This window comes from Orcinus orca, chromosome 5, assembly GCF_937001465.1.
Source record: "Orcinus orca chromosome 5, mOrcOrc1.1, whole genome shotgun sequence".
NCBI lineage: Eukaryota > Metazoa > Chordata > Mammalia > Artiodactyla > Delphinidae > Orcinus > Orcinus orca.
The window spans coordinates 42,337,815-42,355,905 of NC_064563.1; the positions used below are offsets into that span (position 1 = coordinate 42,337,815).

Here is an 18,091-nt window from a genome sequence, read left to right on the forward strand (position 1 = left end):
CACAACAGTGTGTGGCACATAGTAAGTACAGATAAAGGTTAGCTACTACTATATTTGTTATTTCTCTTAAGGATACCAGAACCCTAAAAGCCAGCCTTGGGTTTATAACTTACAAAGAATTACAGATATTGCCTTCTTTGGTTACAATTTTTATACATTTATTCCATGACCACTAAATAACATACAGCACAAAAAAGACCACATAGTTACTCCTCGGTTATGGTCACATTCTACATTGGCGTCCATACTGATAATCCTTTATATTTGTATCACTCTTTCCACTTTAAAAACCACACCTATATGCATACCTCATTTATTTTACCATTCCAAGAATCTCCAAACTCAAGACACTAACACTAACAACAACAACAAAACCAAAAGCTGTCCCAGAGATGATAATATCACTGGGGTTCCCAGCAGAAGCAAGTATAAAACTGCTTTGAGGGATAAAACACTCAACCCTCAAGCAATTCAGTATTCACACAAGTAAAATCCTTATTTAAACACAACTAAAAAATTCAGATTTATAAAACACTCAAGGAAATAAGAAACTAAGTCTCTAATAAGCAGATTAGATACTCAAAAATTTCAAGTAATAGAATTATTGATCTCAAATTATGCAATTGTATGTTCAAAATGATTCAATGTATAAAGGAAAATTATTTTTTTTTTTTGCAGTACGCGGGGCTCTCACTGTTGTGGCCTCTCCCGTTGCGGAGCACAGGCTCCGGACGCGCAGGCTCAGCGGCCGTGGCTCACGGGCCCAGCCGCTCTGCGGCATGTGGGATCTTCCCGGACCGGGGCACGAACCCGCGTCCCCTGTATCGGCAGGCGGACTCTCAACCACTGTGCCACCAAGGAAGCCCCAAAGGAAAATTATTTTTATGAACAAAGACCAAGTCACTTTAAAAAGGACCCGAAAGATGTCAAAAAGAACCGAATGAAACTTAGAATGGAAACCAAATGAAACTTGGATGGCAATCAAATTCCAACCCCCAAATACTCAGTGGATTGGAATATAGAGCTGAGGAAACGAAAAAACAAAGTATCACATAGAGATGGAAAATATAAAAGATGAAGAGACATAGAGTTCCAAAACATTTTTTTCCTGTGATGAGTAGCTTTAAGATCTACTCTCTCAGCAGCTTTCAAATATGCAATACAGTGTTATTAACTATCATCACAAGGGGAAAAATTTGTAACTTTGATGGTGATGGATGTTAACTAGACCTATTGTGGTGACCATTTTGCAATACATACAAATATCAAATCATTATGTTGTATACCTGAAACTAACATAATGTTATATGTCAATTATACCACAATTAAAAAGAAAGAGAGACATGAATAAAATAGGATAGAATATAAAGGATATGAGGGCAATTCTTTTTGTCTGCTTTGTTTACCATTATATTCCCAATATCTAAAAACATTGCTGGAAGATAGTAGGTACTCAAAACATATTTTTGGAATGCATAAATAAGTAAATAAATAGGATTTCCAGAAGGAGAGATTAGATGGGAAAGGCAATATTTGATATAATATTTAAGAACTTTCCAAGTTTGATAAAAGGCATAAAACTCAAAATCACAAAACACAATGAGGATTAAGTAGAAGTACACAAATAAAACCACATCTAGACACATAATAGTGAAAACCTATAACATCAAAGGCACAGAGAAAATATTAAAATAGAAAAAAGTAGATTATGCATAAAGGAATGACAAACTGACAGCAGATTTCACAACAGCAATAGTATAGATTACTGAGGAATAAAAAGACTACAAATCTAGAACTCTATATCCAGGTAATTATCATTCAAAATTAAGGGCAAAATAAAGACAAAAAGTCTGAAAAACAGAAAAACAAACATTGAGAGGGTTTATTACTAACAGGCCTTCACTGAAGGGGCTTTAAAATGTATACTTCAGAAAGTAGGAATTTGGATTCAAAAGGAAAAAAAAAAGGAGGAAGAGAATAAAAAAAAAAAAAAAGAATGGTGAGAAAAGAAACAGTACCTTAGGTGCTCAAAGTAAGCATTGGCTGAATTTAAAAAAAGAAGTCAGTAATTCTAAAGAATAGTTTTGAGGGCATTAAACAAGGTAGAATAAAAGTGCTGCTTAAGAATATGTAAGATGGGTATTAAAGTGTTCCAACTTCCTTGTGGTAATAGGAGGAGAACAGAGCCATTGCATAACTTTAGACATTCATTATAATTTATCAGATGTAAGAAGGTGTCAGTTATAAGACCTACCATTATGAAGAAAGAGAAAAATGTGCCATTTAATTGTGAGTTACATCATGCCTTAAAGAAAATCTTATGCACGACACGAATTCGTTTCTTTGAAATTTCTTTCATCTATTCTAAGGGAATTGCCTGTTTCTTCTGCTTTCAGTTGCACTACTTACTATATTTTAATAGGCAATCTTTTACAAATACCTCAGTAATAAAAAGATGTTTTTATTTTGTTTTGTTTTAGGTTCCATAAAGTTCTCAGTTACTGTTTTGCAAGAAAAGATGGAATTTCTATCTTTCCCCCAGTGATGAATATTTCATTCATTAATACAGAATTTATACCCTGGTCCTCTCTTTCCATGCCTTTCTGCATTGCTAATAAGTTTTTGTTTCAGTGCCACATTATATTTAGAAGTTTTGAAACATTTTAAATGTATATTAACTCAATATTGGTAATAATAATGCACATAATTCAGTTGGAATGGTAACAATATGCAAAGCTATGATAAGTTCCTGCATACGTGGGCAATGACAACTATATTATGCCTATTGCCTGGCCCATAGCAACTGTTAGATTTCAATCAATTATAAAATGTATACTTGTTTCAGAGATATAGATATGTGAAAAGTATCTTAGAATTGATGAAATATAGTCACTATGTTTGCTAAAATTTTAAAGGTAACTACTAAGAGACTAGAAATAGAAATTTAAAATTTTTAAATGCCTCTCTTAGCAATTGGCAGTCCAAGCAAAAACAATTTTATTAAGGCTGTAGAAAATTTGAACAATATAATTAATAATTCTTTAATTGACAAGCTTAATGTCTTATGCTTAATGATTAGAAAATACGCATTCTTCTTGGGCATATATGAAACATGTAAAGAGGCAGGCAGTATAGTGTGGTGCTAAGAACAGTTTCTGAAGCCAAACTCTCTGAACTTGATTCTTGGCTCTACAATTTACTAGCTATATAATCTTGGACAAGTTAAATTACTAAACTCTCTTGTCTCTCAGTTTCCTCGTCTATAAAATGGGGATAATATTAGTATATTTATCTCAAAAGTTTAGAAAGGAAAAAGCATATTAACTTGTGATAAGCTCTTAGACCAGTTCCTGGAACAAAGCAACTGCTACATAAGCATTAGCTATTACTATGTACACAGATTAGCCATAAACTATGCTACAAAGCAAGTCAACCATTTCCAAACAATTGGTATCATGCAGTTAACATTCTCTGACTACAATGCAGTTAAATTTTAACTCAACAAGATTACAAATATTCTTTGGGACATTAAAGCACAACCTTCTAACTTATGAGTCAAAGAGGAAATCACAATCAATAAAGTATTTAGAATTTATAATGAAAATACTATGTCTCAAAAACTTGTAGGATAAAGCTAAGTGGTACTTAGCAAGAAATCTATCATCTTAAGTGCTTATATTAAAAAATAAGAAAGTAAAAAAAAGCAATAAGCTAATCATACAACTCAGGAGATGAGTTAAAAAAAAAAAAAAAAGCAGAATACAACCAGAGAAAGAATAAAGAGGAAAATCATAAACATTAAAAAAGAAATTAATAAGAAAGAAAGATCCTATATAGATGCTAAAAGCTTTAAAAAAAGACAAAATTCTAAAAATATTGATGAAAGAAAATATCAGTGAAAAAGAGCATTTAAATACAGATGCAGCAGAACACACACAAAATAATGCAAACATTTTTATGCCAATCAATTTGAAAACTCAGATAAGATGTACAATTTCCTAGAAATTATATTTTATCAAAAGTGACCGAAGCAAAAATCCTTCCATTTTCTTCAAAGAAATTGAATCAGTACCTCAGAAATCTACCCCAGAAAACCAACCAAACAAACTCATGGTGCCCGAAGGGTGTTTTGTGAGATCAAGGAATAGATTATCACCACCTTATAAAACTGCTGTATATAATAGAAATGTGGAGATATTTCCCAACTCATTTTATGAGACCAGTATTTATACTTTGATACCAAAGCCAGGTAAAATTAGTAGAAGAAAGGATAATTATAGGCCAAGCTTACAGTTCCAAAACTCCTTTAAAAATATGAAACCAAATCAGGAAATGTATTAAAATAAATGTAAAATTTTATTTTATCCCAGGAGTGTAACAATGGCTTTATATTTTAAAAATCTATTACTGCAGTTCACCACATTAACAGATTAAAAGAGAAAATCGGATTATCTAGAAAAAGCAGTTGATAAACTTTAACAGTTCTTAGAAAAATACAAATGAAAGGGAATCTCCTTAATCTGACAAAAGATATTAACCAAAAGCCTGGAGCAAACGACGTTATACTTACATTGCAAAGTCAGAAAGCTTCCTTTAAAGAAGGAAAAAAGTGTATCTGCTATTCCTATTGTATTCAACATTGTTCTCGAGAGCTAGTCAGGACAAGGAGACAGAGAAATCAAATAAAAGACGTAAGAATTGAGAAGGAAGAAACAAAACCATCATTATTTTAAGATAATGATTGTATATATAAAAAATTCCAAAGAATGTGCTTTTCTTTTCTTAAAAAAATCCTTTCTTGGACTCCCTAATTCTTTCTAATTACCACTCCATTTCCCTGTTCCTCTTGGTAGGAAAATGCCCAGAGTTGTCACGGCTCATTTTCTCCAAATCTCCTCCCATTCTGTCTTGAACTCCAATCCAGTTTTCACTCCTCTCTACCCAATGATACTGTTTTTGTCAAGTCACAATGACCTTCATGTGCTGGAATAATGGTCAGTTCTCAGTCCTCACATCACTTGACCTATCAGCAGCATTTGACATCGCTCTGTCCTTGATAGTGTCCACTTGGCTCTCAGGACATCATGCTCTTCTGACTTTCTTCCTCTTTCACTGGACCCTTCTCTCAGTGTACTTGACTTGTCCTCCTTCATCATCTTTTTGATCTTTGTGTGCTGGACTCAGCCTTTGGACTTTCTTCTTCTCTGTCTACACTCACTTCCTTGGTGATCCCATCCAGTCTCAAGGCTGATGAGTTCCAACATTAAAATGTCCAGCCCAGACTTCTCTGCTCAACCCCAGACTCATATATCCAACTATCTACACTATATCTCTGCTCAGATGTCTGACAGCTCAGACTTTACATGTCCAAAGAACTCTTGATTCCTTTCTACCTCTCCCCCACATCTGTTCCTCCCAGTCTTCTCCATTTTACTTAACAACAATTTTATCATTCTAGTTTTTCAGGCCAAAAATCTTCGAGTCCTTTCTCTCTCTCTTTTTACATGCTGTACCCATATTAACGAATCTTGTTTGTACCACTTTCAAAATATATCCAGAATCTGAACACTTCTTATCACCTCTATTGCTCCAAGAGTCTCTGTTGCTTCTTATATCTGGGTTATTGCAGAAGCAGGTTAATTGGCCACCCTGTTTCCACTTTTGCCTTTTTGCAGACTCTTTTCAAAACAGGAAAAGGAAAGTCAGATCATGTTACTTCTCTGGTCAGAACTCTCCAGCTCTCTGCCCAAGGACCAATACGATCCAGCCTGCCCTTTCCTTCTGACCCGATCTCCTGTGATCTTTCCACTTTGCTCCCTCTGCTGCAAGCACACTGACCTCCTTGCTGTTCCTCAAAAACTCTAGGCTGCCCTCAACTTAAGGACCTTTGTACTTTATGGTTCCTCTACCTGAAATGATTTCCTGCAGGTATCCACAGGTAATGCTCCCTCATCTCCTTCAAGTTTTGCTTAAATGTCAGCTTCTTAGTATGGCCTGCCTTGTCTGTTCTACTTAAAATTTCAAACCTCCAATTTTATGTCCCCATTCTTCGTTTTATTTTTCTATATAGCACTTATCCTCTTCTAATATACTACATATTTTCCTTATTTATTTAATTTTCTGCCTCACCCAATTCAATGGATGAAGGCAGAGGTTTTTTTTTTTTGGTCTATTTTACTTACTCCTATGTCCTCAGCATAGAAGTGTCTGGAACATAGTAGGTACCTAATAAATATTTGTTGAATAAATGGAAAAAATTTATAAGTAATAAGAGAGTTGAGGGAGTTTACTGGACATAATATTACTATACAAGTGTCATTTATGCTATTATCACCTCAAAAATAGTTGAAAAATATAATTTTTAAAAGGGTACCATTTATAACTTCAGCTAAAAGCATAAAATATTTATAAATTTTAAAGAATGTATAAGACTCAAGAGCCTTAAGAAAAAAAGTCATAAAACCTTATTGAAAGATATTGAAGATCTAAATAAATGGACAGATGAACATTATCTACAGATAAGAAAACAGTACCATAAAGATGTTAATTTTCTTCAGATTAATCTATAGATATAATGAAATTTCAATCAAGGTACTGACAGAATTATTCATGAAACTTGAGAAGCTTAATACAAAATTATTAAAGAACAGAAATGAATCAAAACAATTTTAAAGAAAGAGTTTGGGGATACTCATCCTATCGGATATCAAGATGTTACAGTAAAAGGCAAGCTGGGCTTCCCTGGTGGCACAGAGGTTCAGAGCCCACCTGCCGATGCAGGGGACAGGGGTTCGTGCCCCGGTCCGGGAGGATCCCACATGCCGCGGAGCATCTGGGCCCGTGAGCCATGGCCGCTGAGCCTGCGCGTCCGGAGCCTGTGCTCCCCAACAGGAGAGACCACAACAGTGAGAGGCCCGTGTACCGCAAAAGAAAAAAAAAAAAAAAAAAAAAGGCAAGCTATATTTGGAGTAAGAGACATGCAACATGCACAAAGTGACAAAGGCTTTGTAGAAAAATATACAAAAAAACTCCTTTAACAAGAACAGATTCTTTTTAAACCTCAAGAGAAAAATGGAAAGAAAAAAAAAAAAACCCAAACCATAAAGAGGTGCTTTACTTAAAAGAAAACTCAAATGGCAAATAGCAAATAAACATATGAAGAAATGGTCAGACTCCCTAATAATGAGAGGAGTGAGGGCTTCCCTGGTGGCGCAGTGGTTGAGAGTCCGCCTGCCGATGCAGGGGACGCGGGTTCGTGCCCTGGTCCGGGAAGATCCCACATGCCGCGCAGCGGCTCGGCCCTTGAGCCATGGCCGCTGAGCCTGCGTGTCCGGAGCCTGTGCTCCACAACGGGAGAGGCCACAGCAGTGAGAGGCCCGCGTACCGCAAAAAAAAAAAATAATAATGAGAGGAGTGAAAGTTTAAATAACAATCAGACACTGCTTCACTTAAAATGACACTTTAAAAATCTGATAAAAGCAAGCATTGATCAGGAAATAAAGCCACTGGGACTCTCATACTGTACACGTTTGATGGGAGTGTAAATTGGTAAAACCACATTGGAGAGCAATTTGGTGGTTTATCAGAAAATTGAAAGTACACAAAACCCCAAAATTAGTTGTTTCACTACTGATTGTGTACACTAGATATTAAGCACATTTGCCAAAATTGTTAATTATAAGAATGTTCGCTGCAGCACTGTTAAAATAGTGAATGTCCATCAAAAGAAGATTGCATAAATAAATTGTGGCATAGTCATGTGATGGAATACACTATTTCACTGAAAACAAAAGAATTGGAACTACATGTACCGACATAGATAAACCTCAAAAACATAACATTGAGCTTATGACACTATGTATATAAAGTTTAAAAACATGAACTACAGTGCTATAAATCATTTTTGAGCCGTGCATATGTAGCAAAGAAATAAAAACACGTATGGATAAATACCACAACAGGATATTGGTTTCCTTAAGAGAGGAAAGGGAGGTGCATTGGGTTAGAGAGACACATGCAGGTGATAACAATTTTATTTAATTTCTTAAATTTGGTGATTTTTGTGTACCTAACATTTTTTTATTGTTAAAAAAATTAAAGAGAACTGGAAGACGGGTAGATCGATTAGGCATGGGTGCGCATCGTGGGAAAGGTGGTGCTGAGAGTATGAGAAGAGGCTGAATGGATAGGGAGAGAGTCTCACCTGCATAGTCTGGAAAGAGGGAGCCAAGTAGTCCAGATAAGACTTGAAATGAAAAGACAAAACTTAAAGGTGTATTTGGGAACTTAGAATTTCCAGTGAGAAGTCACTTTCTCAAATCAAGCCTGAGGATAAAATATTTTCGAGCTCTGTTTTAGAGTAACTGATGGAAAAAAAGGGCATGGACTGCAGAGCAGAGTCTAGTAACATTCGATTGTTTTATGAGTGACTTTGGGGGAAGGATTAGAGGCTTGCTTACTGAATTTTCAGATTCTGCAAAGCTGGGAATGATAACTAATATATTGGACAGAATCATGGTTTTTTAAAAGGTATAAACATTCTGGAATGAGGGCCTAAAGACAAGAATATTATTTCAATGGTTAAAATGTGACATTCTATACTTAAAAATTTTTTTCAGGTTATCTAATTACAAATCTTGATTTAACCTGAGGGTCTTGGCACATCAAAGGATAAATGTGGCCAATTGTGTGATGTTACTATTGAAAAGAAGTTTTAGAAGCAGAGTATCTGACTAGAATCAGCAACTGTTCCAAGCAATTGGTTCAAGTATTAGGCAATGATAAATTACAATAATAAATTTAAAAGATTCCAGAGGAGGGTAACCAAAATTCTGAGAACATAGGCTACAAAGAGGCATCCTCCAAAAATCTGGAAAAAAGATTGCCCTTTGAGGATTAAACAAACAAAAAAAACCCACTTGTATGAGTGGGATTAGCTAATAACTACAGGGCTAACGCAAGACACTTCCTATACATGGGTGACTTTACAGGTAAGTTAAATACAATCTCCGGGAGGTAGGGCTAAAATGTGATTATAATAGAGGAGGAAGACGCATAATCAGTAATAATATTCCTTGTCTAGAGAAAGACTGGGTAAATAGAGTCGGGGAGAATAGCATGGAACACACAATAATTCTGACAGACGTTATACTTTTCATTATAAATCACTAAGTCACCATTGTTTCATACTTCTGATAGCATGATTTAAATAGCATTTCTCATGTACTGACAAAATTGAGTTTCCAGACCAGAGACTGGTGTAAACTATCCCTGCTACAGGCCCTTCTTTGTCCTGGAAAAACATAAGGATATTCAGCTGGGAAGAGAAGCCAGAGGTGAGACCTGATACCTATCTGCACATGTTTAAAGTTCTTCTTGTAGGAACAGAGGTTAGATTCTCTTGATTGTTGAGGGCAGAGAATAGAACAAAGAATAGTAGAAAGAAAATACATAGACTGCGATTTTATTAGGCCAAAAGGAGGAACACACTAACAATTTGAACTTCCAACAGTGAGACAGCTATCTCTTTGACAGTTAGGATTCTTTGTCCATAAGCAGCAGGAAAAGTTTGGATAGCTGTAGCAAAATAAACAAACAAATAAAATAATTAAAAGATATGAGGTGGCTTGCAGATTTGAAGGGAAATTTGTAGTATCTAGCCTTAGAAAGACAATGACTGAGGCAGCTATAGTCATAGAGGGACAGGAAGCAAGGACTGTTTCTTTGGGACACCATCATCATGATAGCTCACCCTTTGCTGATTTCTTTTCTAGAATTACTGGGAAAGAAAATCTGATTGGCATAGCTTGGGTCAGGTGTCCCCACTCCTGCCTTCCCCCTTCCCTGTCAAAGGCAAAGTAGAAAACCTTGACTCAAGGCCCCATCAAGGAAGGCTTCAGGCAATGGGAAGGGGCAATTTACCAAAGGAAAATGGTGGAGCAGGAAAAAAATATCAGAAACGTACTATGTCCCCATCATTGCAAAAACAGAAGGAGAGGCCACCTATTTGTCGAGAATCCTAAAGAAGGGATTTCTGTGCTGTAAGGAAGTTGGACAAGACAGTTTAGAAGGTCCTTCCAGTTCTATGTTTCTAAAGAGGAATTGAGAAGTGGAATTGATTACTGAGATCCAGGGTCATTAGGAAAGGCCTAAGAAGGAATATTTATCTGATCTTGGTTATAAGGGAAGGATGGGATGCAGCTAACAGGGAAGTAACCATAGAGTAGGCATGGTCGTCCAGGGGACTGATCACTGGCCTTGGTCATTGAATGTCATGGGTATTGAGGCATCATGGATACACTTTGAACAATGGAGAGACATGTAATAAAACCTGGCTTAGGAAATTTAAGCTGGTAACTGTTAGTAGATTGAACTAGAGAAAGGCAAGGCCAAAGGCAGGGATATCAATTAGTTTGAGAGCCTAAGCCAAGGTGATAGCAGCAGGAAGGGAAGGGAAGCAGCAGATGAGAGGCATTTCTCATGCAGTGCCTACAGAACTTACAGGAAAAGGCGAGAGTGAGAGAAAGAGGTCAAGAATGACTCCAGGTTTCAAACCTGGAGACCTAGGAAAAGGGTAGTATAACTGGAAGAAAGGTGACAACTTCTAAGTTAGATATATTGAATCTGAGGTGATGGATATCAATTAGTACGAGCTTGAAATTCAGCAAGAGATATGAAGGCTGAAAACATAGATCCTGGATTCCCCCATGTAGAGATTGCACTTGAGGATATATGAATAGATGACTTTCTATAAGAAAAGTATAATGCAAAAGGGCAATTAAGTCCTTTTAGAAAGAGGCAACCACTAAGAACTAGAACCACTAGAAATCATTTCAGGAATAATGAAACTTGAACTGGCTTTTAAAGGAGGGGAGCTGGGAAGGAATGCCAAACAGGGACATGTTTATAACCAGGATTGATCAGCAAATTTCAAAACTGGATCTATCAACATGATCCCTGCATTTAAAAATTGGAATGATCGGCATGATTTCCTCTAAAAAAAAATTATTCTTTTCATTCTGCCACCTATCTACTCTGTGCCATGGTTACAGATAGAGAATGGAAGAAATGGGATGTGACAGAAATTAGTAGATGTAGATCTCAAGAGAACTACCAGCTCTCCAGACCTACTTGTCTCGTGGGATGCTAAGTGGAGGGCTTAAAGTATGGACAGTGCTCTTGATGACAAAGGACATGCCAGCCTTAATGGTTAAAAGTGGGGACACATAATAGAACTCACCAGTCCTGAAATTCTGAATTTGACATCTGTGAGACAAAGCAATTGTTGAGGAAACAGAAGAAATCACTGACACTAGTGACCTCTAGTGGAAATAGGCTTCAGGGAAATATAGATACAGATACCTAGATATACATACACATATTTTCCATTAGATTAGATAAAATCTGTAGCACATTCAGCCAGTTTATTTCCAGAGGAGTATGAAGGAAGGGACTGCTGGAAATAGCACACAAATCCTACCCAGAAAGCGGAAATGTACCAGGAATACTTTGTTTTCTGAGTCAGACTAAGTTGATTAATTTTCTGGACACGTAATTGCTGTCAAAGACATTACCTGAGGAAAAAATAGTGTTTGGGCAGTGACTTCACTTGTCACTGGGCGGACTTGGCACGTTAATGGCAGCCAACAAGAGAACATGCTGACAGATTTGAGGAGGAAGCAGCACTGGTTGCTATGCCTTTTAAGCATCTTTTCATTATGACATGGAAGAAAGCTGTTATCTCTGAAATATGTACATATTTGCTATTCAGCATTTTATGGCTGGAGTCCTGTCTCTTTCCTTTGCCTGGTGGGTGTTTGTGCCAAGTGTTGGCAAAAACACTGTTGAGCTGGGAGGATGGGAGGGGATAATTGGTGGCCTTGGCCTTTGAAATGGGACCAACCTGCAAGCACAGTCAAGAAGGTCAACATCCGACCATGCCAGGCACTCCACACACGCTCTCTTTCAGAAGTGCTTTCAGGATATATAATCTTGACACTGAGGCAAAGCGAAGGAATGGGAGGGTTGATGGAGATTTTAAGTTTGTCTAATCATACTGGGGGCTAATAACGGGTGAGTTGAATTAAATGGGTGGGGGGGCGTGTAGAAAAAGGAGCAAAGGAAAGGTTCAAAAAATGGAGATTATCCAGAAGCAAACAGAATCAGTGTGATTAAGCCCTGGGCAACTGTCACTCTGGCAGCAGAGAGATAGCTGTCCTGGTCTCGTATTACCTGTGTGGCAGGAGGTGTCACCTTGCCTTCTTTCATTATTTAACCCCCATCTCAGGCGCTGCTTTGTTTACTGATGCTCTTGTGCAGCTCGGTGGGTCTGCTTTCCCCCAGATTTGCTCCCTCTCCTCTCCATGTCATTTCAAGGATGTAGAAACAACCTTTAGACAGCCTTTTGTGAGAATTCCACTCTGGTCTGCCATTTCCAGAGTTCTGGTCTCTGTGAATGGGCAAAAGGTGGTCTGGGTGCTCCCCAAGTCAAAGACTTCCCTGGTATTATTTCTCAGATGCCAGCTAAACCACAGAGAAGGGTTAAGAGAGACCAACATGAGTGGTCCTTCCTCTTTCCTCTGCAAAGATCTTTTTCCCCAGGATATGTACAGTCATTTAGCTCCGGAATAGGTCATTTCAGGGGTCTAGTCTAAGAACGAGTTTACTTACTGAAGATGAGCTAATGATTTTAATTTGCTCCAAGGCTTCTGTCAGGCTGTCTTCAATCTCAGAGTCATCTAAGGAGAAGAGGTCGCCGGCTCGCGAAAGATCTTTTTGTCCCAAGACCAGTCTGAAGAGCTGATGCATGCTGAGGGGTCTGATAATCAATGGACTGTCTGCAGGCCCAGGACCATGTGTCTCAGTCACCAGAGGCTAGTGAGACAAAAACATGTAGCAGGACATAGACTTCGTATTCCTTGAAAGGTCATTTTTCTCCAGACTTTGAGGTCTTCTTTGACACGCTCTGCAAGAGAAACAAATGACACAAGATAGCCTTTAGTAGGATGGCATGAGCTCAGAATGTGAACTTGGTGCCCAGAAGAGAGAGAGGAAAACAAAGACATTTGGAAATGTACATGGAATCACAGATTCTGGCTTGATGATCTTCAAAAGAACTCTTTCCTTATTTTGTCTCAAAAAGTCCTGTCAAAAATGATTCTATTTCTCCAGAATTTAATTTGAGCCTCAAAAAGCAGCTTAAATCCCCTACTTTTCTCCTTTCTATATCCTTTCCATATCCTGTCCTTCTCTCCCTGCCACAAGGAAACAAGTGGACCAGCAACAAATATGCCCAATACCTGCCAGATTTTCCCCAAACAGATTCCCATGGGAAGCAAACAGAAAAGGGCAATGAAAGGAAGATAGAACACAGGAAACACCTTTTAGACCCACTGCCTGTTTCCTGGACGTGGGAACCAATGCTTCACTTACCTCCTTGGCGGGGCTTCTTGGCTGTATTGACAACAGGAGCTTCCTGAACCTCAGTCCAGAAGGTGCCCTATTCTTATGTACTCTCTAAACAAATGGCTATGAAATAAAGAACTCTGCCTGGGAGTATGAGACCAGATAAATCTCTACAGAACGTGAGCGTGAACTTGAACACAGAGCTTGAAGGTGAGAACGCTGCAATGAAGGCTAAAGAGGAAGGGTTTTAGGATCGGGCAATCCTCCCTCTATTCCCAAAGTTGAAATAATAAAGTCCCATTGTAGTTCTTACTTAATTAACAGCCCACAGAGAGTAAGGCAATGGTACCAATTAAATAACTGATTATTCTCATCAGCTCCTTTCTGGGCCTAATAAAACCGTAGACCGTTTGCACTGGTAGAGACCTTAGCAATCATTTCATAACCAGGGAGGTTTAAGACTTCTTCGAGGCCTCACAGTAGCTGTGGCAGTGCTCTTCTCCTGATCTCAGGCCAGTGGGTTCCCCCTAAGTTTACATTAGAGTGGAGTCACCTCATACATACAGGTAACTTACAAATGCAGCCACTTGTTCCAAGAGTGAGAGCTGAGACTGATTTATGTAACATAAGCGGTTTATGTAACATAAGCGATTCTGCCCAGCATTTCAGTCTGAATGTGTTCCCCAGAATAAGTGTGAAAAGGGAAAGTCTGCTGCTCCCTTGGGTGTCCCCCCGTGAGCTATCACTGTGGCAGCACCTCTCTGTGCTGAAAGCACTTTTAAAGTTACATACTCTCCACACAAGACGCTCTCTAAACACAAGCCAAACCCCTCATCAGGCACCTAACTGAAGAAGCTATCTGTAGTATTCCAAATGGTGCAATTTACAGGCCAGTGAAGAGATGTCAAGGGTAGTATTGCCTACATGCAACTTCTGCACTACCTACCAGCTTTAGAAAAATGATGCCCAATACTTACATATGCTTGTCTATATGCCAGATCCTGGATGCTTTGTAAACATTAACTCATTTAATCCTCATAACAACTGTATGAGGCTATTTCATTCCTATATTACAGGTGAGGAACACAAGGCATTAAATAACTTGTCTAAGCCACATAGCTAGTAGATTAGAGAGCTGGGATTTGGACCCAGAGACTCCAGTGCTGGGCTCCCAGTCGACAACTGCTGTGGACTGATGATGACACGTAAGACTCCACGTGAAGCTACCATTAGGAGTAGAAACCTCATTAGTAACATTTGAGGATGAAGATATGGGTAGGGTCATAATGCAAGAAGATGAATTCCTCTTGCCTCCTACACTGACCCTGCATCCTTGTCCATCTACACCCTGGGATTTAGGCCAACCAGAGAGCAGGAGAGTCACAAGGAAGAGAGGCTTAGAGGATGAGAAAAGAACGAGAGAGGTGGGGAAGGTTTCAGGGGATGGGGAGAGAGGAGAGTGAGGATCCTACAAAGGACCTTTGCATCCTGGCAAATGTGGAGGGGTGAATTACAATATCTACAAGAAAAATTAGGGCAGTGTTTTCCTGAATTTTCCCCTGCTCCCCTCGCCCTCTGCCACCCAGGTATTTGCAATGACAGAGTCTCCATGAAATAATATTCAGGAAAATAAGGTATTGGATGGAAATTACTTCACTTTGACCAGTCAGCTTGTTGGTCACTATCAGGCACTTCTGGAAGCAGACTGAGCTGCCCCAGACATAGCAGAGCTTCTCAAGCTGGAACACGAGAAGGAGCAGAAATACGTGCTGGGGGAGAGGGGCACCCACAGGGTTCTCCTGGGCTCCTTCTTTTCTTTTCACACTTGCAGTGACACCTGGTGTGGAGTCCCACGTTCATGCTTCCAACTGCAGCTGTTACTCTTGTGTGTCCACCATGTGCAACATTGTTATTCAACACATAGCCATACATGAAAACTTTCACACATCCAGGGGTGGAGGAGGGAGAGAGGAGACTTGTACCAAACATTCTACATTTCAAGGATGACCCAGAGAAAAGTCGCCGAGGTACTACAAAAGGAAGTTTGGGGAAGTACGAGGGAGAGAGAGCTCTCTCCTAGGGCAAGATGACAAGGAATGGGTCTGTGGAGGAAATGGTGTTTAGCCAGAACTTTCAGGTTTCATTCAGTGCATGTGTGCTGAGTACATACTAAGCCACCTGCTTGTCTGGGGCCCCAGATTCAAGTTCCAGCCCAGCCAGTCAGTGGTCATGGGGCCTTTGGTTCATGCTCTGCCCTTCCCCAAGCCTCAGTTTTCTCATCTACAAAACGTGTGTAAGGCACACCTCATCTACCTCATCAGGTTGTTTTGAAGATCAAAGCAGATAACACACAAAAGAGCACTTTGTAAAATAATGACACCACCAGCTGATGTTTAGTGGGTGTTTACCATGTGTCAGGCACTACTCTTGAGAGTTTCCCACATAACAAGTCACTGAATTCTCACAACAATTCCATGCAATGAAAAACTGATGTCCAGAGAGGAAAACAAGCAGTCCAGGGGGACCTGGAGAGTAAGTTGCAGAGTCAGGATTGAAAGCAGTTGGTCTCCCAGGACAAAGCCCCTCTCAGGACTGTGTGTAGGTACATACATGACCATGCATGGTAATTATTGAGCGCCTCCCTTCCATCTGTCCTCATTTAAAGAGCACCCTGCATCCTTATCCAGTCCTCCCTTTCCTGGATAAGAATCAACAGGGCATGTTATTTATTTTTCAGCAGCTCCGGTCAATGTTTTGCTCAGGTGTCTGGCTTCTCTTGCTGCTCTGTTTGCAACAGCCCAGAAGCTTAGAGCCAGATCAAATTTTACCTCATCTTCTGAGAAACTTCGTGCTCTTATGAATGTCATAGTCCTGTGGCCTATATGTAGGTGCACATATGCATCCACCGTACACACACAAGCACACGTATGTACACACACTAGGATACTTCCTATGTACCAAGTTCTTCACTAGACACTCTTCTCAGTTCTCCCATCAACCCTGCAGGTAGATATGATTACCGAAGAGGAAACAGGACTGGTGAGGTTAAACATCATGCCCCAGGTTACACACAGAGCCAAGATTCCCATCCAAGTAGGTCAGCCTCCAAATCTTCTACTTTCTATGTTACAAAAACTGGCTTATAAAATTCCTTTTCATCCCCGCCTTTGACCCTCCTAATTTCATTCCCTAATCTGACGCCCAGGTGCTCATTATTCAGTCTACATTTTTTAAGCAGATGTTGACTGACAAGTCGGGTTTCTGTATGGAGAAACAGACACCCCAAAAAGAGAAATTATTCTGAACCATGCGCAACACATTTCGGGGAGTCCCAGCTGTCCCCCACAAACGCGCTTTACCTGCGTGCTACTCCTCAAAGGCGCACTTGCTGCTACTCAACGGTCTATTTTGAGACTGGGTGGGAGACTCGGGCAGCGGACTCCAAGGGCACAGGGAGTGGAATCTACTCAGCTCAGTGAACCTGAAGTTGTTCATTGCGGTGCCGGGTTCAAGAATTCTAGGAATGCCACTGGCAGCTCTGGAGCTGGTCAGGTGACAGGCTGCGCCTCACCCAGTGGAGAGTTACCTCTGAGTGAAACGCTCTGTTTCCTGGGGTGAAACAGAAAGCCTGCTCCAGTAAAGTGGAGTTGTTTTTAACAGCGAAAACAAAACTGCCTGTGTTCATGAAAATCTATACTTTCCCTGAGAAGAATGGAGGGGGAAAAAAAAAAAAGCCACGCAGATAACACGGTTTCAATAGGAACTCAAGCAGGTGAATGGGACGGCTATCGGAGCCATTTCTCAACATCCACCCCCCTCCCCTCCCCGGAAGGGAGGAGAATTGCAGCTTAATTAACACTTCCCTCGCCCTCGAGATTTCACGTACAGAGTTTGAAACACTGAGAGTTTGTTCAGGAAGAGTCACAGCTCCTAAAGAAGTCATCCTTTTGCTCTGCCTCTAGATCAACATTGTTGAAAGTTTCAGGATGCAGGAAGTTGCTAATAAAGAGAACAAACTCACCCAACAAAGATGCATACCCTGTTTTTTCCCACTTTATTTGCTGGGAGATTCTTGGATCAGACTTAGATTGGTACTTTAAATATTGCAGCAATACTCAGAGAAAATGTTTATCTGCTTCATCTGTTGATACTGCAGAGGAGAAAAAGGTACCGAAACCCTTTCTTACTGTTTCAAAAGTTAGTGACACATCTTTAAAACATGTTTTAAACCATATTATTCTCTACCCCTAGCTTGTCTGTTCCTATAGTAGGTCTGCTCGTCCCATGGAGTCACCTATCTGCTGACAAAGTGCACAAAAAGCTGTGCTGCAGATAAATTCATCTGCATGATCACCAAGATGTGAACACTGCAGGTGTCTCCCCAGTGGTGCTACCCCATAAAGGTGTGTGCTCAGGGTGGCCACACACCTGCCACTGAACCAGGTCATATGCTTCAGGAGAATAACCTCTTAAATCTTCCTAAACACTTGGTGGTCAGTCTATTTTTACGCCATCCACATGTGGAGGACTGTCCCCTTAAAGAGTTTACTTTATAAAAATAGAGAACCTAGTCATCCGTGAGAAGGTGTATTCTCTCACTGATAATTTTCTGATACAGTAGCTGTATTCTATTTCCTTTTAATGGAATAGACTATATTTCTTTAGTCTTCCCTCTTCTTCATCCTCT

At 39.5% G+C, this 18,091-nt stretch overlaps 1 protein-coding gene across 1 annotated transcript in view; it reads right to left on the minus strand.

Annotated features, from left to right (window-relative positions):
* Positions 1-17,028, minus strand: part of VEPH1 (ventricular zone expressed PH domain containing 1) — a 211,604-nt gene extending 194,576 nt beyond the window's left edge. The window contains exons 1-2 of the mRNA XM_049709730.1: positions 16,764-17,028; positions 12,670-12,964 (exon numbers count right to left, since the gene is read on the minus strand). Coding sequence (XP_049565687.1) covers positions 12,670-12,807 — 138 coding nt within the window. The 5' untranslated portion in view covers positions 12,808-12,964; positions 16,764-17,028. The remainder of the gene's footprint in view (positions 1-12,669; positions 12,965-16,763) is intronic.
* Between the last annotated feature and the right edge of the window lie 1,063 nt (positions 17,029-18,091).